General features: G+C 59.3%; 2 protein-coding genes and 1 pseudogene across 8 annotated transcripts in view; 2 read left to right on the top strand and 1 right to left on the bottom strand.

Annotated features, from left to right (window-relative positions):
- The first annotated feature begins 1,421 nt into the window (after positions 1-1,421).
- INS (insulin) lies at positions 1,422-2,829 on the top strand. Its single transcript, XM_065527780.2, has 2 exons — positions 1,422-1,860; positions 2,613-2,829. Exons 1-2 carry the CDS (start codon positions 1,563-1,565, stop codon positions 2,756-2,758), a joined length of 444 nt encoding a protein of 147 aa, XP_065383852.1. The 5' UTR covers positions 1,422-1,562; the 3' UTR covers positions 2,759-2,829.
- Positions 2,830-4,221: 1,392 nt separating this feature from the next.
- IGF2 (insulin like growth factor 2) overlaps positions 4,222-23,040 on the top strand; it is a 29,520-nt gene continuing 10,701 nt past the window's right edge. The window contains exons 1-3 of one of the 7 annotated variants that reach the window (XM_074012871.1): positions 4,222-4,339; positions 13,334-13,556; positions 15,274-15,427. Coding sequence is in view for 1 of the 7 variants with exons in the window: in XM_065527779.2 (XP_065383851.1) it covers positions 22,796-22,957 (162 nt within the window). In the remaining 6 variants the exon portion in view is untranslated. Of the gene's footprint in view, positions 4,340-13,333; positions 13,557-15,273; positions 15,526-21,833; positions 22,236-22,792; positions 22,958-23,040 lie in introns of those variants that run through there. The other 6 variants (XM_074012868.1, XM_074012873.1, XM_074012870.1 and 3 more) reach the window with 6 other exon arrangements.
- On the bottom strand, positions 15,257-22,575 carry LOC102123822 (uncharacterized; annotated as a pseudogene).

Genomic DNA, 23,040 nt, shown 5'->3' with positions numbered 1-23,040 from the left:
TGCCCAGCCCCTGAAGTTGCACCTGGGGGTGTCTCTGAAGGGCTGTGAGCCTCAAGGACGCCCTGGGAAAGTGCCTGCCTTGCCTCCCCCCAGCCCTGCCAACCCCTGGCTCTGCCCTCCCACCTGGGTACCCCCAATCCAGCCTCCCTCCTTACACACCCCTCTTAAGGAGGCACCCATGCCTTCTCCCGCTGCTGGGCCTCAGAGCACAGTGGCGTCCTGGGGCAGCCCCTGCACGTCCTGCTGTGGCATGGCTCGGGGTGGAAAGGGCGGAAGGGAGGGGCCCTACAGACAGCTGGTGCCCACTACCAAACCTGCTTGGGGCAGGAGAGCCTAAGGCTGGGTGTGTGCGGGGCAGCCTCGAGAGGTTCCGAGGCTGAGGCCAGGGTGGGACATAGGGATGGGAGGGGCTAGCGCACAGGATGCTCCAACCTGCCTGCCCCCATGGTCTCGCTCTCCTGCTGCTGGGACCTCCTGATCCTGCCCGTGGTGCTAAGAGGCAGGTAGGGGCTGCGGGCAGCAAGGCTTGGAGCCCATGCCCCCTCACCATGGGTCAGGCTGGGCCTCCAGGTGCCTGTCTTGGGGGGCTGGGAGGGCCGGAGGGGTGCACCGCAGGGGCTCAGCCCAGATGACACTATAGGAGTGATGGGGTCGTGGGGCCTGGCCAGGAGAGGGGAGATGGGCAGGGTCTCCCAGAAGAGGAGTGGGGCTGAGAGGGTGCCTGGGGAGCCTGGACGGAGCTGGGCCAGCGCACAGCCTCCCATACCTGCCCATGGAGTCCTGCTGCCACCCCCAGATCACATGGAAGATGAGGTCCGGGTGGCCTGCTGGGGACTCGCTGTTCGTCCCCACGTCCCTGGGTCGTGCCCTCCTTCTGCCACCCTGGGGAGCTGAGGGCCTCACCTGGGGCTGCTGTCCTAAGGCGGGTGGGAACTGGGCAGCCAGCAGGGAGGGGACCCTTCCTCACTCCCCCACCCCTGCCACCTTGGCCCATCCACGGGGGCATCTTGGGCAACCAGGGACTTAGAAAAAGGTCCCGAGGACAGGGGATCTGGGGATAGTGGCGCAAAGAGCCCCGCCCTGCAGCCCCAGCTCTCCTGGTGTAATGTGGAAAGTGGGCCGGGGAGGGCTTTGCTCTGCTGGAGACATTTGCCCCCAGCTGCGAGCAGGGACAGGCCTGGCCACCAGGCCCCTGGTTAAGACTCTAATGACGCGCTGGCCCTGAGGAAGAGGTGCTGACGACCAAGGAGATCTTCCCACAGACCCAGCACCAGGGAAATGATCTGGAAATTGCAGCCTCAGCCCCCAGCCATCTGCTAACCCCCCCACCCCAGGCCCTAATGGGCCAGGCAGCAGGGGGTGGCAGGCAGGGGAGATGGGCTCTGAGACTATAAAGCCAGTGGGAGCCCAGCAGCCCTCAACCCTCCGGGACAGGCTGCATCAGAAGAGGCCAGCAAGCAGGTCTGTTCCAAGGGCCTTCGCGTCAGGTGGGCTCAGGGCTGCCCCACTTGGGGGTTCCAGGGTGGCTGGACCCCAGGCCCCAGCTCTGCAACAGGGAGGACATGGCTGGGCTCTTGAAGCGTTTGGGGGTAAGCCCAGGGGCCCCAGGGCAGGGCACCTGGCCTTCAGCCGGCCTCAGGCCTGCCTGTCTCCCAGGTCACTGTCCTTCCGCCATGGCCCTGTGGATGCGCCTCTTGCCCCTGCTGGCGCTGCTGGCCCTCTGGGGACCTGACCCGGCCCCGGCCTTTGTGAACCAGCACCTGTGCGGCTCCCACCTGGTGGAAGCTCTCTACCTGGTGTGCGGGGAGCGAGGCTTCTTCTACACACCCAAGACCCGCCGGGAGGCAGAGGACCCTCAGGGTGAGCCCCACCGCCCAGCGCTGCCCCTGGTCGCCCCCAGCCACCCCCTGCTCCTGGCGCTCCCACCCAGCGTGGACAGAAGGGGGCAGGAGGCTGCCACCCAGCAGGGGGTCAGGAGTACTTTTTTTAAAAAGAAATGAAGTTCTCTTGGTCACCTCCTAAAAGTGACCAGCTCCCTGTGGCCCAGTCAGAAGCTCAGCTTGAGCACGGCGTTAGCTTCAGCAGCTGAGCCCTGACATACGTCAGAGGGTGGGCACGTTCCTCCCTCCACTCGCCCGTCACACAAATGCCCCGCAGCCCATTTCTCCACCCTCATTTGATGACCACAGATTCAAGTGTTTTGTTGAGTACAAGTCCTGGGTGACTTGGGGTCACAGGGTGCCCCACGCTGCCTGCCTGAGTGGGCCAGACCCCTGTCGCCAGGCCTCATGGCAGCTCCGTAGTCAGGAGATGGGGAAGATGCTGGGGACAGGCCCTGGGGAGAAGAACCGGGGGCACCTGTTCAGGCTCCCACTATGGCACCGCCCTGGGGCGGGGGAAGGAGGTAGGACATGTGGGCATTGGGGCCTGTGGGTCCACACCCAGTGTGGGTGACCCTCCCTCTAACCTGGGCCCGGCTTGGCTGGAGACGGGTGGGAGTGCGACCTGGGGCTGGTGGGCAGGTGGGCACTGTCTCTCCCTGACTGTGTCCTCCTGTGTCCCTCTGCCTCGCTGCTGCTCCGCGACCTGCTCTGCACGGCCTGCCCTGGCAGTGGGGCAGGTGGAGCTGGGCGGGGGCCCTGGCGCAGGCAGCCTGCAGCCCTTGGCGCTGGAGGGGTCCCTGCAGAAGCGCGGCATCGTGGAGCAGTGCTGCACCAGCATCTGCTCCCTCTACCAGCTGGAGAACTACTGCAACTAGATGCGGCCCGCAGGCGGCCCACACCCTCCGCCTCCTGCACCAAGAGAGATCGAATAAAGCCCTTGAACCAGCCCTGCTGTGCCGTCTGTGTGTCTTGGGGGCCCTGGGACAGGCCCCGCTTCCGGGCAGTGTTGTGAGCCCCTCCCAGCTGTCTCCATGCTCTCTGGGTGCCCACAGGTGCCAATGCTGGCCAGGCCCGCCATGCAGTGGCTATCCCCAAAGCGGCGATGCCTGTCGGCTGCCTGCTACCCCCACCCTGTGGCTCAGGGTCCAGTATCAGAGCTGGGGGGGTCGCTGAGAGGCCAGGGGTGGTGGGACCACTGAGAAATGACTTCTTGTTCAGTAGCTCTGGACCCTTGGAGTCCCCAGAGACCTTGTTCAGGAAAGGGAATGAGAACATTCCAGCAACTTTCCCCCACCTAGCCCTCCCAGGTCCTATTTTTAGAGCTATTTCTGTTGGAGTCCCTGTGGAGGGAGGAGGCTGGGCTGAGGGAGGGGTTCCTGCAGAGCAGGGGGCTGGGAAGGTGGGGAGAGGCTGCCGAGTGCCACCCGCTATCCCCAGCTCTGGGCAGCCCCGGGACAGTCACATACCCTGGTCTCGAGGCCCAAGCTGGCAGCTGTCTGCAGCCACAGCCTATGCCAGCCCAGGCCCAGCCAGACACCTGAAGGACCCACTGGTGCCTTGGAGGAAGCAGGAGAGGTCAGATGGCACCATGAGCTGGGGCAGGTGCAGGGACCATGGCAGCACTGGGCAGGGCCTCAGAGCCCACACCTTGGGCACCCTGGCCATAAGGCCCTAAGGATTGCAGCCCAAGAGGACCAGGGAACCACCAGGGCCACAGAGGCAGAGACTAGGGCCAGGGTCCCTCTGTGGACCCTTAGCCCTCCCTCTCCCAGAAAGCAGGGCCACTTGGCTGGCTTCCTTTGCTACAGACCTGCTGCTCACCCAGAAGGGCTGACGGGCCCTGGTGATAAGGTCATTCTGATTCCAGGTCCTTGGGGATCCTGACACGCAGCCTCTTCTTCAGCACCCCTGAGCACAGGTTGGCTCTGCTGGGCATTCAGCCTAGTGGGCAGACGAGAACCCAGGGGCTGCCTGGACCTACTGTGGCCTGGGAGGTCAGCGGGTGACCCTAGCTACCCTGTGGCTGGGCCAACCTGCCTGCTGCCCAGGCCAAACCAATCTGCACCTTTCCTGAGAGCCCCACCCAGGGCTGGGCTGGGGATGGCTGAGCCTGGGACTGGCATGGGCTGTGGCTGCAGACCACTGCCAGCTTGGGCCTCGAGGCCAGGAGCTCACCCTCCTGTTAGGGACCTGGCCACTGGGGCAGCCCTGTCCCTAAAGCTCTGAGCTCACCCCTTCCCCATGACCACATCAGCCCCCTCCACCCAGAGATGTCACAGCCCCCAGCTAGCCCCGCCTCCAGAGTGGGGGCCAAGGCTGGGCAGGCGGGTGGACGGCCGGACACTGGCCCCGGAAGAGGAGGGAGGCGGTGGCTGGGATCGGCAGCAGCCGTCCATGGGAACACCCGGCCGGCCCCTCTCGCACGGGTAGAGACGGGGCGCCCTGCTGGAGCTGAGGTATGTGAGCTCGCGCGGGGCTGGGCCAGAGCAGGACCTGGTGGGCCAGCTGGGAGGCTGCCCACCAGGTGGCCATTGGCCAAGCTGTTGCCCTGGCCGAACCTGATGGCCAACAAGGTCGTAGGGAGTGATGGGCAGAGGTCTGTTCTGGGAAGGGAGGGTCAGCGCTCTGTGGGGGACCATGTGTTGGAGTGGAGGGTAGCAGGAGGAGCCCTTGGGTGTCCAGGGACTCCTGGAACCACCCCAGCCTTCCAGGACTTGCAGAGCAGCTGGCACTGGCTGGTGCTAGGGGCTGAGGAGTGTCCTTTGAGGGGCCAAATTTTCTGTGACCTCTGTCCTGGGGGACTTCTGGCCTGAGGCCTCAGGAGAGGGCAAGGCTGCCCACCCAAAAGAGACGCAGCCACGGTTCACGGAACCCTCAGCTGCCCTGGGCCAGAGCTGGGGCCAGTTTTCACCTTGTTGAGACCCAGGACTCTGTCCCCCAAGCCTGTCTTCTCCAGCACCTGACCCCACCCCCCACACACTGTGTCCTAGAAAAGGTGGACACGGGAGACCAGAACCAGGGCAAGGGATCACCCCTCCATCCCCCCAGGCCCAGTGAGAAGCAGCTGGCCAAGGTGATCCAGGTGGCAGAGAGAGCATCAGACCCAGTTTCCTGTCAGGCACCACCTTGGGCACCGGTGCCCAGATGCCCTGGCTGGGAAGCATGGATGCTCCCGGAGCCCCCAGGTCACCCCATGTGAGCCAGGCCCACAGAGCTTGGCTCTGCAACGCCTGCTGGGCCGCTGCCTATGCTCCGCCCCTTCTGGGAAGTTAAAAGACAGCCCTTCAGTGTCCAGAGACCTGCCTGGCCTTGGAACCTGGGCTCCACACGCCCACCGGGCTGGCAGGGGCACTCAGCTGCCTCCAGCCCCGGTGGTCACCCTGGCGTTGGGTGCATCTAACTGCTCCCCAGTCACAAGGCAACTGCTCCCCAAGGCTCCCCAAACCTGCCGGCCCCCCTAGAAGCCTCTGCCCATTCCTAGAGGACTCAGGACAGCCTGCAGTCCATCCCGCACACAGCCTTCTGTCTGGGCATCCTGCCTTCACATGTGCTGAGCAGGGAGGAAACTCTTGTACCACGTTCCTTAAGTGGAGACTGAAACCTGGAACCAGGCACACGGCACGTGCCCCCACCCACCCAGGACACTGCGGTGTGGCTGCCTCCAGGCTGGCTCCCTGGATTACGTCTGCTTCTGGCATGGATAACTGGCACCTTTGCCTGGCCGTTGGGGCAGTGTTTGCCTTCCCCTGTCGGCAGCAAATATTTACTGTCCTCCCTGTCTCCAGGCCTGAGCAGACCCTGGGGGGATGAGAGTGGACTCAGGGGTGCTGAGGGTACCCCCCTGCCCTTCAGGTCCTGGTGCCCAGCAGGGGTCCAGCCCAGGGAAGAGAGTGAGGCCAAGACAGGTGGTATTTAAGCCTGAGCTGCTGGGAAAGGTAGCCCTGGGCAGAACTTGGGCGGAACATTGGCCAGTGTCTGTCTCCAGCCAGGCTATGAGGTAGCTTGTTCCGGGATGGGCACCTTTCCACTCCCAGCACTGTGGCCAGGAGCCGCCATTCACAGGTGCGACCAGCAGATGGCATCAGAGCCTCACTTTTGATGCACTCCAGCCACCAGCCACGGGTCCAGGCTCCGGCCGCCACCCAGGGTCTGAGCAGCTGCATCCTGCCCCTGCCGGGCACTCCCAGGGGCTGTGGGGCCTGTGGGAGCCTGTGGGGACCCTGCCGGACACTCTTGGGAGCTGTGGGGGGCCCTGATGGGCACTCTGAAGAGCGTGGGGCTTAGGAATGAGAGGAGGCATCTGATGATGATGAGGGGGTCCACCGAGGCCCCCGGCCTGCTCAGGTCCAGTCTTGGCCCCCAAGTCAAGCCTCAGGCCAGCTTCTCACTGGCCTGGGTTTCTCAGAGGGCCGGGACAAACGTCCTGGGTCTCTAATATTCCGAGAAAGCCTCTGGCTAGACTCTGAGCCCCACCTGCGGGCCCTAGAATCACAGAGAGCCAGGGTGAGAAGACCAGGGGGACTCCGTCCCATCCTCGTCATGGCTGAGCCCACCGTGGCCGGAGGTGGACCGGGCTGTGGGTTTTGCTGAGGGTCCCCAGGGCCCCTGGGGGCTACTGAGGCTGGAGGCCAGTGGTGGCCAGGGGGCTCCATCCCTCAGCCACTCCAGTCGGAAGGTCGAGTCCTGGTTCCCATGTGAGGAGGGGGCTTCAGGGACTGGGATCTGGGGGCATGGAAGGCCTGGAACTGGGGTCCGGGCAGCTCAGGGTTAGCGTGTTCCCACGCTCCCCTCCGCCAGCGCCGCGAGGAGAGGGAGGTCCACTCTGGAAATAATGTTTGGGGGCAGGGGTAGACAAGGTCTGGGAACGCGGAGATGACACACTGGGGTGCCGCCTCCGCACCCTCCGCCCTTCCTCCCACTATTGTTTCTGGCCTCGGCCGGCCGCAGGAACAGCAAGGCAGATTCCTTCGAAAGTGGGGCCGGCCGGAGGCGGTACCCCATCGTCCCTCTCGTGGCCCAGCCGCGCTGTGCTGGCGCCAAGCTCCCTGCTGGCCTCCCACCCGCTCCTCCGCGTCCTCAGCTCACTCCCCTGCTCCCAGGTGGCCCCAGTCCCCACCCCACCTCGCTTGGACTCCCCACTTCCTGCCCATCTGCTGCTGTCGGGTGACATCCTCCTTGACCCCAGGGACTGCTGAGGCAGGCTCCAAGCCTCCCAGTGTCCCTGAGGCTGCCCTTAGAAGCTGGCTTGGGGCTGTACCAAAAGTCACCCCACAGTCCGCACTTTCCAAGGCAGGGAGATGGCAGAGATCTCAGGGTGCCTGTGGACCGAGGACTAAGTCAGAGTCGGGGTCCCTCAGGCCGAGGGAAAGATAGGTGGTGCCTGCCAGGCTCTCCTCACCCAGGGAGGCTGAGAATGTCTAGACCCAGGTGGCTGTGACCCCTGGGCAGTGTCACAGGGCTGCTGAGGGCTGCGCCAGAGCCAGTCCCCCCCTTGCCAGGGATGGAGACCGGCCTCGAGGAGGCCCGGCCCTGGGGGTCCGCAGGCCTGTAGGCTTCGGGGAGGCTCTGGCCCCTGCCCCCTGCAGCCCAGGCTGCTGAGTCATCAGAACCTCGGGGGCGCCGCGGGCCCCACATTCCGCCCAGGCCTCTCTCTGACCCTCTTCCCAGCCCATCTGTGTTTTTGGAAAACAGAGCCAGAGCCCCCCATAGCCCTGCCAACTTGCGGCTGCTCACGCTGGGACTCAAATCGCACCCTTCTGTCTTCAAAGTCCACCTTCACTTCAAAGCTCGGTCCCAACCCAGCCCAGCCTCCACAGGGCCACCACCTGCCCACATCCAGGCCTGCTGCTGCCCAGCTTCGGAGGGACCTTGGGCATCCCCTGATCCTCTCTAGAGCACAGGATCCCTGGCATGGGCCCATTACACACGGGTGGCTGGGTGGGTGGTGAGGACGGGGCTGGGAGGAGATCCTGGGGACCCCATGGTGGAGGCGATGAGGCTCCCAAACCCCGACTCCGGAGATGGCTGCTTGGTCTTCCATTGGGCCCTCCGAGCCCTGACCTCCAAGATGCAAGGAAAGCTTTCAGGGGCAGGGGCGAGTGGAAGGTGGGCTTCCTCCCTTGCCACCCGGGCGTTGGGCCCAGGGCAGATGCTCCATGGGCACTTCCCAACCTAGGCCCAGCTGTGGGGAAGGAGGGAGCAGGCGGCCAGGCTCCAGGTAGGGGGAGAAGTTGCCTGAGAACTAGGGGAGAGGGGGAGGGCTGGGGCACCCCATGCCAGCTCCAGCTGCACCACCAGAGCTCAGAACAGAGCAGGCAGGAGCCAGCAAGCTGAGAGGCTTCCTGAAGGAGGTGTCCCAGACCCTGCCAGCACTGCAGCCTTAAGCATGAGTCCACGCTGGGCTCCCACTGCCAGGGGCGCAGACCCAGCCCAGCACTGCCCATGCTGCCCTCGTCAGAGACCCATACGGAGTTAGCACCTGGGTCCTTCCCCCTGGCTGGGCATGGGCTGGCCCTGACAATGAAGAAGGGGTAGCTGTGGCCTCAAGGTCTACAACGGGCTGTGATCTGTGGGTGCCAAGAAGCCACAGGCCCTCAGTGTCCACAGGGCCAGTGAGTGTCCACCCGGGCCAGTGTGGGGTTGAAGGGTGAGAGCTGGCAGGTGGCGTTGATGTCCTGGCTCTGCTGCTGGTGGCTGTGTGGCCTTGGGAAAGTCACTTAGCATCTCTGGGCCTTGGTTCCCTCATCTATCAGAAGGGAATCAAAGGAGCCCCTGCCTGCCTCGGCTGCCGGGTGGTGTAGCTCAGTGGTGTCTGTGAGCGGCAGCCCTCGGGCAGCTGCGCCTCTGGCTTCAGTACACACGTGAGCTGCTTTCTGGGCCTTCAAATTACGGGGACAGCCCCGCGGGTGTGTTTCGTGTCTGGGCACCACAGCAAGGGGAAGCTGACATGTCCTCCGTGGGAAGTGGCAGTCCCCATGGCTACCGGGCATGAACAGGATGTGCGGAAGGGACCTTTCAGGGAGGAGCAGCTCCCCGAGGGAGGAGCCGGGGGCTGGGATACGGAGGCCTCTGCACATCTTGGAGTAAAACAAGCAGGAGGGGCTGGGTGCGGTGGCTTATGCCTATAATCCCAGCAATTTGGGAGGCTGAGGCGGGCAGATCACCTGAGGTCAGGAGTTTGAGACCAGCCTGACCAACAGGGAGAAACCCCATCTCTACTAAAACTATAAAATTAGCCAGGCGTGGTGGCACGTGCCTGTAATCACAGATACTCAGGAGGCTGGGGCAGGAGAATCGCTTGAACCTGGGAAGCAGAGGTTGCGGTGAGCCGAGATGGCGCCGTTGCGCTCCAACCTGGGCAACGAGAGCGAAACTCCGTCCCAAGAAAAAACAAAAACAAAGAAAATCAAAACAAACAAAAAAACCAGCAGGGGGGGCTCCGAGGTGCCTGCAACACCCAGGTGCCATCCGTGGTCCTGAGGCCCACCATAGGGAAGGGGCCTTTGCAGCTCTTTCAACCCCCAGCCCAGCTTCCAAGGAAGCCCAGGGCAGGGAGAAACCTCAGCGGCACCATCAGAGTCAGAACAGAGGAGCAGAAATGAGCAGGGAGTGGGGCCAGGGAGGCGTCCTGGAAGAGGTGTCTCCTGCCTTGCTGGCACCGAGCTCTCGAAGATGGGTCCATACTGGGCCCCCGCTGCCAGGGATGCAGATCCGGCCCAGTGCTGAAATATGTGCTCCTGGAGCCTCCCTCCTCTTCATGAGCCACAGGCTGTGAAAACCCCAGAGTCCTCCCAGGCAGCAAGTTTGTTTGTTTGTTCGTTTGTTTTGAGAGTCTTGCTCTGTCGTCCAGTCCAATGGCGCGATCTCGGTTCACTGCAACCTCTGCCAGCCAGCCAGTTTTCCTGGGGTAGGTGGAGGAGCCTTTGCAGAGAGATCGCCCAGGCTGCCTAGGCCTGCCGCAGAGTTGCTGTGCAACTAGGCAGTGTTTCTGTAGGACCACCAAAAAAGGTTTCGGCCCCCGTGGGTAGGGGAGGCAGGGGCAAATATCACTGGACGTCAGGGGGAGGATAAAATTGAACGTTTGTTAACATTGATTTTGTGCCAGAGGTGGCTACCCAGACCCATCCACTAAAGCGGTGAGGTTGGAAGGGAGAGGGGAGGCGTGAACAGGTCTGTCCAAGGTCATTGGCAGAGCGGGGCTGTGAACTGGGTTAGCCCCCAGGCCCCTCCTGCCCATCCGTCCTCCAAGCACTGATGTGTGAGTGGCACAGTGGGCCCCTCGGCCCTGCCAACCCCTCGGGCTGTGACCCTATAGCCTTTGAGGGGCAGCCTCACTTCCCCAGCACAGGCAGCCTGGCCTTCCCGTACCTCGATGGTGTAGGGCTCTGGGGCCACAATCTGGTGTTTTCAGGACTAGGTTGTGAGTTCCTCCTTTTCTCTCAACTCCCAAGATTTGGTAAAGCGGCCCTGTAGCCATGGTCATCATGGCAATATCGATGTATTGGAAAGCAAGGTGCTTTCTGAAGTTGTGGATGTAATTCTCACACGTGGCCACAAGGTGTCAGGCTCGGGCCAGATTTGGAAATCTGCGCTTTACAGGTGGAGCAGGGTGGGGCTGGGAAGCGAGTTAAGAACGAAATTCAGCCCATCTGGGCTCATCCTAGGGACGCTGCCTCTGAAAGGGGATCCCAGCGTTCTACCCCGGGCCTCTCAGTAATAGATCTGATCTTATTTTCATGCTAATGTAGTAGTTTCCTCTCTTAGAACAAAACGGATGTTTCAGAAAGGTGTTTCCAGACCTATCCTGTGGCTTAGGCCTTAAGCTTTAGGCTGCTCACCAGGCCACAGCCCCCTGGGGTAGGAGACACCCAAAGGGAGGAATTCCTTTAGCGCCCCCTCCCAGTACTGTAATGCCAGGACAAAAGCAGGTAAGAGCCCCGGCTCCAAACACAGAGGCGCAGAACCCATGGCACCCCGACACTGTAGGGAGGTGTCCTAACTTTGCCCCCAGAGTCCCCCTCCAGAGTGCTCCAAATTGCAGAGTCCCCCTCCAGAGTGCCCCAAATTGCAGAGTCCCCCTCCAGAGTGCCCCAAATTGCAGAGTCCCCCTCCAGAGTGCCCCAAATTGCGGTGCCCAAGACCTTTGGGTTATGCCACTGTAATTCTAGAAATGGCCGCCAGGTGTCAGCATAAGGCCACTTAAGACACTAAATGGCGAAGGCTTGGTGTAGATTTCTGGGGGTTCCCAAGACCCTCATGCATGAACAAGGGTGAGCTGAGCCTCTCCCAGGCCTAAGAGGCAGTGGAGCAAGGAGGTTTTTCTATGTCGCGTCCCTCACTCCTGCACCACAGTTTTTGTCCGTTTTGCGGTCCCTCTCACCTGTCTCCATAAAGCATGTGTACCCCCAACCTCTGCGTGGAAAATCTGTGGAAGGTAGTGCTGTGGGATCACAGCTCTCGCACCCCAACTCACTGACCCCCAATGCCTCTAGTCCTGTCTCGGTGGCACCATGGCTGAGCTGCTCCCCGGGGGCCCTTTCTATCCTGACCCCTTCTCCCTGCTCTCCTTCTGTTTACACACCCTGTGTTACAAGATCCTGATGGGATAAAATAGCCCCGGACTAGAGTGAGCTCCTCCTGGGCCCATCCAGAGATGGACTTTCAGTCCAGGGCAGAGTTTGGATTCAAGACACCATTGTGGGACTGGGAGGCTCCAGGTTGCCAGGAGTTTGAGCCGTGGGCTGCTTCCCTTTCAACCCCTTAGTTGCCCACCTCCTCAACCTGGGGACCCTTCATTCTGGGGGGCATCCCATGAAATCACTTCATCTGGCTTGGTGTCAGTCCTTCACTCTCTCTAGGTCCATCTGCAGCTTGGAAAGTCCCAGCCAAGTGTCTCCAGAGGGCTCTGGCTGTCACTCTTTGCAACATTTGGGCATCTCGCAGCAGACGCTGGGGCCCGCACGTGCTGCAGGGCCTCTAAGCTGTAGAGCTCCAAAGCAGAGCTAGAGCCAGCAGGATGGAGGGCTGCTTCATGCTGACTTCCTTGTATCTTTGTTTTGTTTCTTTCCCTGAGTCTTTGTTTTGTGTCTTCTCTTCTTGCAGGCTTGAGGAAGAGGTGTCAAATCCCCAGTAAGACTTGGTCTAATCCAGTGGGTGATTCTTTCTGAACCCTCCGTGAGCTGCTGCCAGCTCCGAGTCTGTGCTTTAGCTGGAAAGACTGTGAACCCATTCAGTGCTCTGGACCTGACAGGGTCATTAGCATCCCTCCCCACCCAAAAGCCAAGTGAAAACTCCCATTTTCCCTCCTCCCATGGGAGGGCATGGCTCTGGGGCATCTACATCTTATTTGAGACATCCCCCAACACACGCCAGATTTTAATGCCCTTCAAGTCTAATTCTCTTCCCTGTTGAAATCCTTGTTATCCCCACTAGATGTCCTATTCCTCCAGCTAATGAAGGGATTTAAGATGAGGGCTTGAAAGAAAAAGGGAAAGGGGACAATTAAATGCCAACCCAGGCTAGTAAGCTAAACACACTGAAGGTGGTTGGGGTGCATGGGTGTTGGGAGGGTGGGGACTGGTGGCTCTCTGGAAAGTACATGTCTTTGCCTCTTCCTGTGTCTTTGTGCCTGGTCTTCCTGCAGGCTTGGGGAAGAGGTTAGAAATTTCCAGTGTGATTTGGTCCAATCTGGTGGGTGCTTCTATATGAACCCTCACCCTGCTGCTGTCAGCTTTGAGTCTGTGCTTTGATTAGAAAGGCTGCAAACCTGTCCAATCACCCCATCCAGGAATGCCTGCGAGTGCCACTTGCAGCAGTATCATTAGAACTTAGTACCACACATGGACTGCACGAGGTCAGATCAGACATGAATAGTGAAGTGGAAAACTCCCAGCTAGGTCCCTTGTCCATGGAACATAGAAGGACATCACTGTACTAGGAACACCTAAAATCCAATTTTTCTGCTCATTCTTGAACCCTGCTTTTCCCCCCTTATTCCTCCACCATTTTACCAGTGCCACGCCCACCAACATTCCAGGGTGTCAAGTAACTGCCAAGTGTCACTCTAAGTAGAGCTACACCCACTCCCCACTACCTCCACATAGCCCCTACCTCCTGGCAGGCAGGGGGCTTCTGGCTTATACCCACGCCCACAGGCGCCTTTCTGCCAGGTCAGAGGTGGGCCAAACCTCCATCCCCTAATGCACCATGCCCTGGTGCTGGAAAGTGCCTGAGCCAGCTGCCCCAGCGGCCTCAGCACTACCAAGTTGGCACAAAGCTCCCCAAATTTGGAGGGGCTCAGGGAAAGGAGTGGAGGGGAAGAGGAGGTGAGGGGTGAACCCATCATTTCAGTTGGCATTTGAGCAGGTGCCATGCTCAGCAGAGATGAGGCTATCCCATCTGTAGGGGCTGCATTCACATGCACACTCTAAAAGTGCCCTTTGTTTCTCCAGCCTCAGCCTTGTCCCCCTCCTCCTCCTCCACGTCAACCTGGCCAGAGGGTCTGGACGCCACAGCCAGACCACCACCTGCTTTGGTGGCGACTGCTAATATTGGCCAGGCTGGCAGATCATCATCCAGGCAGTTTCGGCAGAGAGCCTTGGGCACCAGTGACTCCCCGGTCCCCTTTATCCACTGTCCAGGAGCTGCGGGGATTGCGCAGAGACTAGAGTACAGGTAACTGGGCTCCCATCCCTTGAGTGTGGGAGAAGAGCTGCATTTTGAGTGTTCAGGCATGGGTGGGCCCGGAGCTCGGGGCAGCTGTCAGGATCCTGATTTCTGAAGGAGGGGAAGAATTTCTGCTGCTGGAGGGTCCAGGGAAGCCTCCTGAGAGCAGCCTCCACTTCAACTTCGGGGGTGGGGGGTGGCAGGGAAGCCTGAGAGCAGCCTCAACTTGGCAGGGGTGGCGGGAAAGGCCACTGTGGAGAGGGTTCTTCTATAGGGCTGCACAAAGCCACTGAGGCTTTTGCAAGGAAAATAGGTTTTCCTTTACTAATTCACCAAGCAAAATGGGAGGGGTAGGGGAGGAGGGCCAGGCGGCTCTTCCCAGCGGGAACACACAGCTGTCTTCACAAGTGTAAAGGGAAGAGTCTTTCTGTGTGAAAAATTTCCTCCTATTGCATCCCCCACCCCATTCCCAGAGACAAACAGGAGACTTTGCAGAGCAGCCAGGGGCCCGAGATTCTGGTGCAGATATTTTATTTATTTATATATATATACATATACACACACACACACACACACACACACACATATATACACCATTTTAAAAGTAAAGCTTCCCTCTCTCCCACCTCCCTATGCCTCCTGACCACCAGCAAAAAAATGGACAGGAGACTGAGGAGAAAGGCCGGGAGCGGGCAACAATGCCCCTCCGTGTCCCCCCCAGGTTTAGCTTCTCTCCTCCTGATGGTGCACCTGGTCCCCCTTGCCACCCTCTCAGCCTCCCTGGCACACAGAGGGGCCTTGGGGCCAGGGCAGTTTCCCTGGGAATTCTCATTCATGCATGAAGTTTTTCTTTCTTGCGCCCTGGACCCAGACTCCTCAATCCACCCAGGGTGGTGTCTGTGGGGAGCGGATTCATTTCCCCAGGAAGCACAGCCACCCCTCCCTCACTGGCCTCGTCAAGGCAGAGCTGTGCATCCAGTGGCTTTTGCCGGGCCCCCCTCCTTGTCTCCTTCCAAGGTGGGAGTGTTTGGAGGTGCAGGAGGGTTTCATATTTTGTGCTGTGACCCCTCAAGGTGGGCCATTTGTGGGCAGCCCTCCACCCCCAGTGCCAGGCGGAAGCCCACCCTGGCCCAGGACCTGGGCAGCCTGTCTAACAGAAGGATTTCAGCCTCTCCATCAGCACCAGAACGCCCTTTCTAGGCAAACTTCTCACCACTTCTACCTTCCCTTGGACTTTGAAAAAGGGAGCTCTAGGCGGGGGAGGGGCTCGAGGGGGAACCACTGCTCAAATCCTGACAAGGTGATCCGAAGGTAGCCAGGGGAGGGGGATGGGACAGGGCTCAGGCTTGGTGTGTATGGGGGGGCTTTGCTTTTAAAAGAGACCGGCCGGGCGCGGTGGCTCACACCTGTAATCTCAGCACTTTGGGAGGCCGAGGCGGGTGGATCACAAGGTCAGGAGATCGAGACCATCCTGGCTAACACGGTGAAACCTCGTCTCTACTAAAAACACAAAAAATTAGCTGGGTGTGGTGGCATGTGCCTGTAGTCCCAGCTACTCGGGAGGCTGAGGCAGGAGAATGGCATGAACCCGGGAGGTAGAGGTTGCAGTGAGCTGAGATTGCACCAATGCACTCCAGCCTGGTGACAGAGTGAGACTCTGTCTCTAAATAAATAAACAAATAAATAAATGAGGTAATCTCAGCAACATCTTTTTGCTTTTCCTCAGGGGCCGAAGAGTCACCACTGAGCTTGTGTGGGCGGAGGTGAATTCCAGCCCCCAGCTCCAGGCCTCCGAATCGCTGCCGGCTCAGCCCCCTGCCCAGCCTGCCCCACAGCCTGAGCCCCAGCAGGCCAGAGTGGCCAGAGAGTCCAGTCCTGAGGTGAGCTGCTGTGGCCTGTGGCCCAGGCGACCCCAGTGCTCCCAGAACTAAGGCTGGCAGCCAGTCCCAGTCCCAGCCCCAACTGCAGAGGCAGAGAGGTGAGTGTCTCAGGCACCCTGAGGCCTCGCAGAGAGGGCCACAGGCTTTGTGCAGGGGTCTTCAGACTGGGATCGCCTGCTTCTGCAAGCAGCTGTGGCTCAGAGAGGCTGGTGTGGATTGTGAGTCACACAGCTGGGATCTGGAGTTCTGTGGTGGGCTCCAGGTGTTTCCAGGGGCCAGAGCAGGTGTGGGCAGAGCAGGCTTCCTGCAGTCTCCACAGCACTGAGGTCCTGGCAGGGGAGCTCCTGGGAGAGGAAAACGGGCAGAGAAGGGGAGAGGGGCAACAAGAGAGTGGGCAGCCAAGAGGGAGAAGATAGGCAGAAAGTGGATAAAGGGGGGAAAAGGGGAAAATATATCAGTTAGGAATAATCTGGAAACCCAAGGAAAGCTGGGCTCTGCTGGGGGCTGTGAGACCCCTGGGTTCTCCCCGCCCCAGGCTGCTGGCCGTGGGGTCTTGCACCAATAGCCTAACCTTTCTGTCTGTCCCTATTTGTCAAAGTGGGTGACAGTCTCAGGACTCCTGGCTGTTCAGAATTGAGGCAATAACCAGAGGCCTCTGAGCAAAGGGCCTGAGGGGCTCCGGCGTCAGGATCCCATTGTGGTCAGGAGCCTGCGGGGCTTCCTTTGTGTGAGGAGGATGGAAGGTGGCTAGAAAGGCCCGGCCAGTGGCCTCTGCCTCGGCCGGAGGGAGCTCTGTGGGGGTGGCCGCACCCATTCACTGGTCAGGCACTGGGGTGACGGGGGTGGCCGCACCCATTCACTGGTCAGGCACTGGGGTGACGGGGGAGGTTCCAGGACTTGGGGAGCACTGGAGGTGGAGGCACATGGATTGGAGTCCCTGCACCTGCCCCATGACAGGGGCCTCCCTCGGGGCCTGCAGGGAGGGACCCAGCAGTGGACTCCTCAGGCTGGTTTGCCCAGATAGAAGCCAGGAGCGCTCTTTCAAAGCTGTCTTCAGCTTAGACACTCAATAAAACAGTAACACAGTGGCGCCATCTCAGTGCTTTGGAGCATGTACCGTCTGAACCCCTCTCCCAGGGCCCTCTCCCAAGCACCCCAACCTGGACCCATATCCCCCACGTACTTTTGGCTTTGGGTGGGTCGAGCAGCCTTTGGGTGGTCTGTGCTGTCTGGCGTGGAGGCTTCCAGTTTGGGTCCTCCGTCGGACTTCCCAGTCCAGCCGGGCTGACGCCAGCAAGCGTGTCCTTCGCCAGAGAGGGGAGCGAGCGCAAGGTCAGCGCCCTGCAGGGGGTGACGGAGGGGCGCTCTGAGGACCCTTGGAGAAAGGAACTGGGTTTGTAAACTGCTGGGCTTGGTCCCATGGACGGGTGAGCGGTGAGCTCAGAGCCAGAGCCGGGGAGGAAACGGGAATGAGAAAGACCCACCGCAGGCCGGTGAGCGAGGGGATGTGCGGCGGCCACAGGCTGAGGCTGGGGTATGGGCCAGGCTCTGTGGGGTGAGTCTGAGTCCTTGAGGGGATGTTCATTCTCTGTGGAAATTGGGTTTGCCAGTGGAGAGGAGACCAGCGCTGCCCTGGTGAGGTGCTGGGTCAGGGCTGGGGGAGGGTGCTGCTTGGGGCTAAAGTTCTTGCCAGCCAAGCTCTGGGCGAGAGGAGACCCCAGCCCCCTCCCAACACCCTTGGACTGCTGGCGGGACCCTTCCTACCTCCGGGGGCTGGAAGTAGTAGGGAAGGAGCTGGTCTTGGGGAAGAACCCGGATGCTGGTCTTGGCTAGGGGGGAGCCGGTGTGCTTTTTGAGTCCCAGGGCGACCGGGGTCTGCCCCAGCCTCCAGCTTGCCCTGGTCACTTTTGACTAAATAAGGAGAGTACTCAGCAGGCAGCCCCGTGAGGGAGGGGGAACATGTGTGTCCCCCTACTTCCCCACCTGCTCCTCCCTCCCTACAGGGCCACTACACCCTGCTGTGGACACCCCAAGGTGACCTCAGCCTTCTTCCTACCTCAAAAAGTCCAGGCATGTGTCTCCAAGCATGAGTGGTGGCTCCTTGGGGGAAGGCACCTCTGCAGGGTAGAACAAGGGGAAGAGACCCCCAAACAGGTCACTAGTGTAATTGTCCCCAGCACCCCCAAAGAAGAGGAGAGTCCACAACTCGGAACTGGGGCTCTCCCCCAGTGCCCATCCTGTCCCCAGCCTGGGAAGCAGGCGTGGAGGAAAAGGAGTGGGGAGCCCAGAGCTGGCCCTGGGGGCCCTGGTTTTGTCAATGACAGGAGCCTCAGCAACCTAGTCTGCTCTCCCAGGATCCAGGTTTGCAGACAGGCACTTTTCAAATGCTCCTCACCTCCAAATTTACAAGTCACCTTGCAGAGGAAAACATTAACACAGTCGGAGATTCTCTGCTGGAGGCTCCCTGTTCTATAGAAACGGGCCGGAGCGGCCAGAGAGCTGGGAAACGGGGAGGCTGCAGAAGGCTGGTGGGAAGGGGGCCAGTGATGGGTGGGGGTAGATGGGCCAGATGTTCTTGGAATGGGACTTGGGGGTGATTGATGCAGACAGAAATTTGAAGGGGACATTCCCATATGTCTTGTGCTCTGGGTGGAAAATGGACTGTTTTTCATGGTGGGGGGGTTCTCTCCGTCTTGCCAAGCTAATGTGAAAGAGATGCCTCACCCTGCTCAGCTCCCCACACCTGTCCAAGGCTGTTAACTTCTGCCTCCCCAGTGCCAGGCTTTGAGATGCCCCCCTTCTAGCGGGGGTCCTCCTATGGGGTGACAATGGTGACAAGCAGTGCCCACTGTACTTGCCCCAAGATCCCACACCATTCTGCTGGTCCCCAGCGGTGCCCCCTCTCTGGCAGTCCCCCCACCCACCCCACAGGTCCCCTTAAGGCCACTGCCCCATCGCCCGACATTGCCCAACGCCAAGGGGTGACCTTGTTCCTGCTGACGGTGCGGTTGGGCGCCTGCACACGGGTTTAATATTTGCCTTTAAGGAACTGGGCTTTCCCCAGCCTGAGTGGACAGGCTTTCCCTGAAAATTCGCTTGGAGAGAACGAAAAGAGACGCCTGGCACCCCAGCGGCGTGCAGTCCTGCACCCCCCTCCCCACCGGCCCCATGTTTCTCATTTTCCTCCCCACTTCCTCTCCTCTTCAGTGTTACCCAAACAAAACTGGTTTCACCCTTGTTTGGTGCTGGCGAAGGCCCGAACGGCGCGCGCAAAGCTCCGAGGCGGGCCGGGGGTGGCCGCCGGGGGTGCTCCGGGCCCCCAAGCCAAGCCGGGGACTAGCCTGCCCCCGGTGGCGGCTCGGCCGCGGCTTCGCCTAGGCTCGCAGCGCAGAGGCGAGTGGGGCGCAGTGGCGAGGGGAAGCCTGCGGACCTCCCACGCGGGGACCGAGCAGGTAGCTGGGAGTCCCGGGAGCTCCCGGGAAGCAGCGTGCTGGTCGCTCCCTCGCGGCCTTTGGGTTTCTTCCTTCCACCCAGACGCCCGCTAAGCTCGGGCTGCCGCCACAAACGCGCTCTCCGTGTGGAGAAGGCAAAGAAAAAGAAAAGAAAGAAAGAAAAAACCCAAAGACCGAAAAGCAGAATTTCAGCCGGCCGTGCGCGCCAGGGCGCTCCGCGCTACCTGCCCGCGCCGCCCGCGCTCGCGTTCCCCGGGGAGGGCGCCAGTGCTCCGCACGCGCCCCAGTCAAGGTGAATCCCGGGCAGCGCCTTCCTTCCGCGGCCCGGGAAGCTTGAGCTCAACAATTAGCCTTTGATCCTGGGGGATCCCAATCCACGGAACAACTTCCCTGCTTTCCCCAAACTCGGACATTTTACTTGTTCTGGGATCCTCTAAATTTAAGCATTGCTTCCCAAGTCTTCCAAATATATTCAGCATTTCGACGGGTCACAAGAATTTTCTTGGACATTAATTTCCGGGGACGTCAAAACACACCAGCCCGGGCTGGCTTTTCCAGACTTACACTATGTCGCCTGGGTCCCCAGATTTGCTTTCTTCCAGGCTCTGGACAGTTTTATACACCCCTCCCCAGGTCCCACAGATTTACAGACTACTAACCCGGGTTCCCTAATTTTAAAGACGAAGCCCTTGGTCCGTGGTGGTCGCGCTGACCGATTTGCCTGGTTCCCCAGGATGTGGACAGTGCCCTTTCCACACTTGGACATTGTTCCCCAAACAAGTGGACCTTCCCCCCATAATTTTGAAAATTAACTCCAGGGTCTCCTAAGCTTACTGTTTCCCCCACATTTCCGCCCCATTCCGCACCCCCACCCCACCCTTCCCCTTCACCTCAGCATGGGACATTTGCTACTTAGTTCTGCAAATCTATTCGCGCTAACCTGGGTTCCCTAAATTTTACACGTTGAATCCCAAGTCCCTCAGGACACTGAGCAGGGCTGGAAGGTTGGAACCCTCAGAGTATGAAAATTCCTTCCCATACCTTCCCCCAAATTCGGGCATTACACCCAGAGCACATTCAATCCTTTTCTGAATCAAAAACGACCTGCCCTCTGATTGCCTGAGTTTCATAAAATGGAGAGATTTCCCCAATGATTCCCAAAACCTATTGAGAATGTTGTGGGTGTGTGAGTCACAAAGCTTTGCGGCATTAATGTCTATGGCTCTATACGCTGCTTGGCCATGAATCAAGTCCGTTAAGTGTAGACACTGCCACTCAGGTCCCTGGAACACACTGAGCAGTTACCAGGAGGTGCTCAAGTGTGACCCAGGATTCTCCAGGTCTCCCAAATCACACAGGGTCTCACCGGTCCCTCTGGGCTAAACGAAGCACAAAAGAACCCCTTGGGCAGAGGCTATTTTTATTTCTGTTATGCCAGGTGTTGCTAACGGCCCCAGTTCCCAAACATTCTGAGCATTTTCTCTGCATCACAACATTGACTATTAAACAATTCTCTGGGTCCCAGGAGCTTCGCCACAAGAATCTTGCTTTTCCAAAATTCAGGCATTGGTCTGAAACCCCAATGGCCAGGATCACACTGGACCCTCTTCCTGGTCCCCCATACTTGGATGTTCTGGACGCCGCTCTCCAGGCCCTCTAGAAACATTCGGCATTGCCCTCGGATCAGAGGAAGGCACCGATTTCTTGGGCTCCAACAACCCACTGAGTCATCTGAAAGTTAAGCAATATTTCCTTCAAACACACTGTACACTCCCTATCACAAAATCTGAAAATTCCTAAGTCCTAAGACATAGGAACGCTGAATCTCCTTTCTCAAAAACATACATACCTAAAACGTACAAGTCCTCCAAGGACTATGAGTGACTTCCCTAGATCTTTAGATTCAAAAACGATTTTCCTGGAGCCCCCAAATTGAGGTATCATCTCCCAGCCTTCCAAGCAAATTGAGATTTTTTTCCCTTCACAAAAACAATTGAGGTATTTTTTAAAATACTGATTTATGAGTCTCCTGACTTTATGATCCCTGCCCTGGGTCCCCCTACATTTAGAAAATGTTCCATGGACCCCCAAAGCACACTAAAAAATGTCCCTGGGTCCCAGAAATCCCAGGCATGAAAAAACCTGTGACCTGTAAGTTTCCTAGCTACTAACCAGGTTCCCAGACATTTAGATATCAAATCTCCATTGGGTAATTTCCAAGTGTCCCAAAAACCTGAAACGTGTTTCACTGGGGCTTCCCTAAATGCAGACACTGTCCAGGAAAATATATAGTATTTTTCTTATTTACCGAAAATAAACTAATGGAAATAATTTAAAATTTGACATAGAAAAAGAATACTGATTTTTTTTGTTCGTTTTCCCCAAATGTACTGATCACACTCCAGGCTCCCCCAAAATTTAGACAGTGCTTTCTTCCATCTCTAAAGGGCATTAAAATGTTTCCCTGAAGCCACAGTAATTATGAAAGTTACTTTTCTCCGCATGCTGCCAACGTCCAGGCGACTAACTTGTATTCTTAAGATGTGAAAATTAATCTCAGCTTCCCTCTAACACACCAAGAATGTGTTTGGATCCCCAAAATGTGTCCCTTGCTTTCATCTGCCAATTTTAGGCAATGTGCCTCTTAGGCAAAACTCCCAATTTCATATGGAGAATTTCCTTTAACTACCCCTCCTCAAAAATTGGTCTGGGATTTCCTGGGTCCCCCAAGCTAGCTGGCCCCTATTTTAGACCTCTTTCTCTATGTTCCCAATTGCATGGAGCAAGTTCCCTCATCCCCCAAACCTGTAATCTATTTTTGTAGAGTCTCAGGTTTAGTCATTAATCAAGGTTCCCACATTAACGGAGTCCCCGGGGTCTCCTCCTCCAGGACACCCATTCGCTAAGCCCGCAAGGCAGAAAGAACTCTGCCTTGCGTTCCCCAAAATTTGGGCATTGTTCCCGGATCGACGGCCGCCCACTGCAGCTTCCTCAACCCCGTGCACAGCGGGCACTGGTTTCGGGCCTTTCTTTCTCCTACGAAGTCCCCAGAGCAACTAGGATTTGGGAAATTTCTCTCTAGCGTTGCCCAAACACACTTGGGTCGGCCGCGCGCCCTCAGGACGTGGACAGGGCTTCCCTGCGTCCAGGAAAGCGACCGGGCATTGCCCCCAGTCTCCCCCAAATTTGGTCATTGTCCTCGGGTCTTCCAACGGACTGGGCGTTGCTCCCGGACGCTGAGGACTGGCCCCGGGGTCTCGCTCACCTTCAGCAGCGTCCACCGCCCGCCACAGAGCGTTCGATCGCCCGCCGCCTGAGCTCCTGGTGCGCCCGCGATCGCAGCCTCCAGCCTCGCGGTGAGCTCCCCGCCGCGCCGGTCCCCGCTGCCTCTGCGCCCCTGCCCGGCTCTCGGCCCTCATCTGCTGCTGTCCCGCCGGTGCTGGCGCTCGTATCCGGCTGCCGCCGGAGAGGCCGGCGTGGGGCACGGGACCCGGCTGAGGACTTGAGGCTTGGCGGCTGCGCTCGCTCCGGCTGGGCGCCCCGAAATCCGCGCCACTTTCGTTTGCTTATTGCAAAGATCTCATTTGTGGGGAAAGCGGCTGGAGGGCCCCTAAGTGGGGCGGGCAGGGGGCTGCGGAAAGGGACGCGGAGGAGAGGCGCTCCCGCCGGGCGGTAAAGCGTCTCTAGCCCGCGGGCCTAGGACTCCGCCGGGAGGCGCGCGCGGAGCGCGGGCGAAGTGATTGATGGCGGAGCGAGGGGGGCGAGGGGGGCCCGGGGGGCGCGAGTTTCCGCCGGCGGCCCCTTCCCCTTGACCAGGCTTTGGCGGCGGGGGGCTGGCGGGGTGCGGGATTTTGTGCGTGGTTTTGACTTGATAAAAATCACAGTGCTTTCTTACATCGTTCAAACTCTCCAGGAGATGGTTTCCCCAGACCCCCAAATTATCGTGGTGACCCCCGAGACTGAACTCGCGTCTATGCAAGTCCAACGCACTGAGGACGGGGTAACCATTATCCGGATATTTTGGGTGGGCCGCAAAGTCGAGCTACTTAGACGCACCCCGGTGAGCTCGGCCATGCAGGTAGGATTTGAGCTGTGTTTCCCGCCCTGATTCTCTCTCCTTTGGCGGCCGGAGCCTCGGCAGGCTACAGGCCTGGCCCAGAT

Source organism: Macaca fascicularis, chromosome 14 (assembly GCF_037993035.2).
Source record: "Macaca fascicularis isolate 582-1 chromosome 14, T2T-MFA8v1.1".
Lineage (NCBI taxonomy): Eukaryota > Metazoa > Chordata > Mammalia > Primates > Cercopithecidae > Macaca > Macaca fascicularis.
Note: the sequence above shows the minus strand (reverse complement) of the source record. Positions and strands in the feature narration are given on the sequence as shown.

Coding starts and splice junctions, on each gene's coding strand:
- INS (XM_065527780.2), top strand. CDS start 1,563: ATGGCTGGGCTCTTGAAGCGTTTGGGGGTAAGCCCAGGGGCCCCAGGG. Junction 1,861..2,612: donor GGAGGCAGAGGACCCTCAGG/GTGAGCCCCACC, acceptor CTGCCCTGGCAG/TGGGGCAGGTGGAGCTGGGC.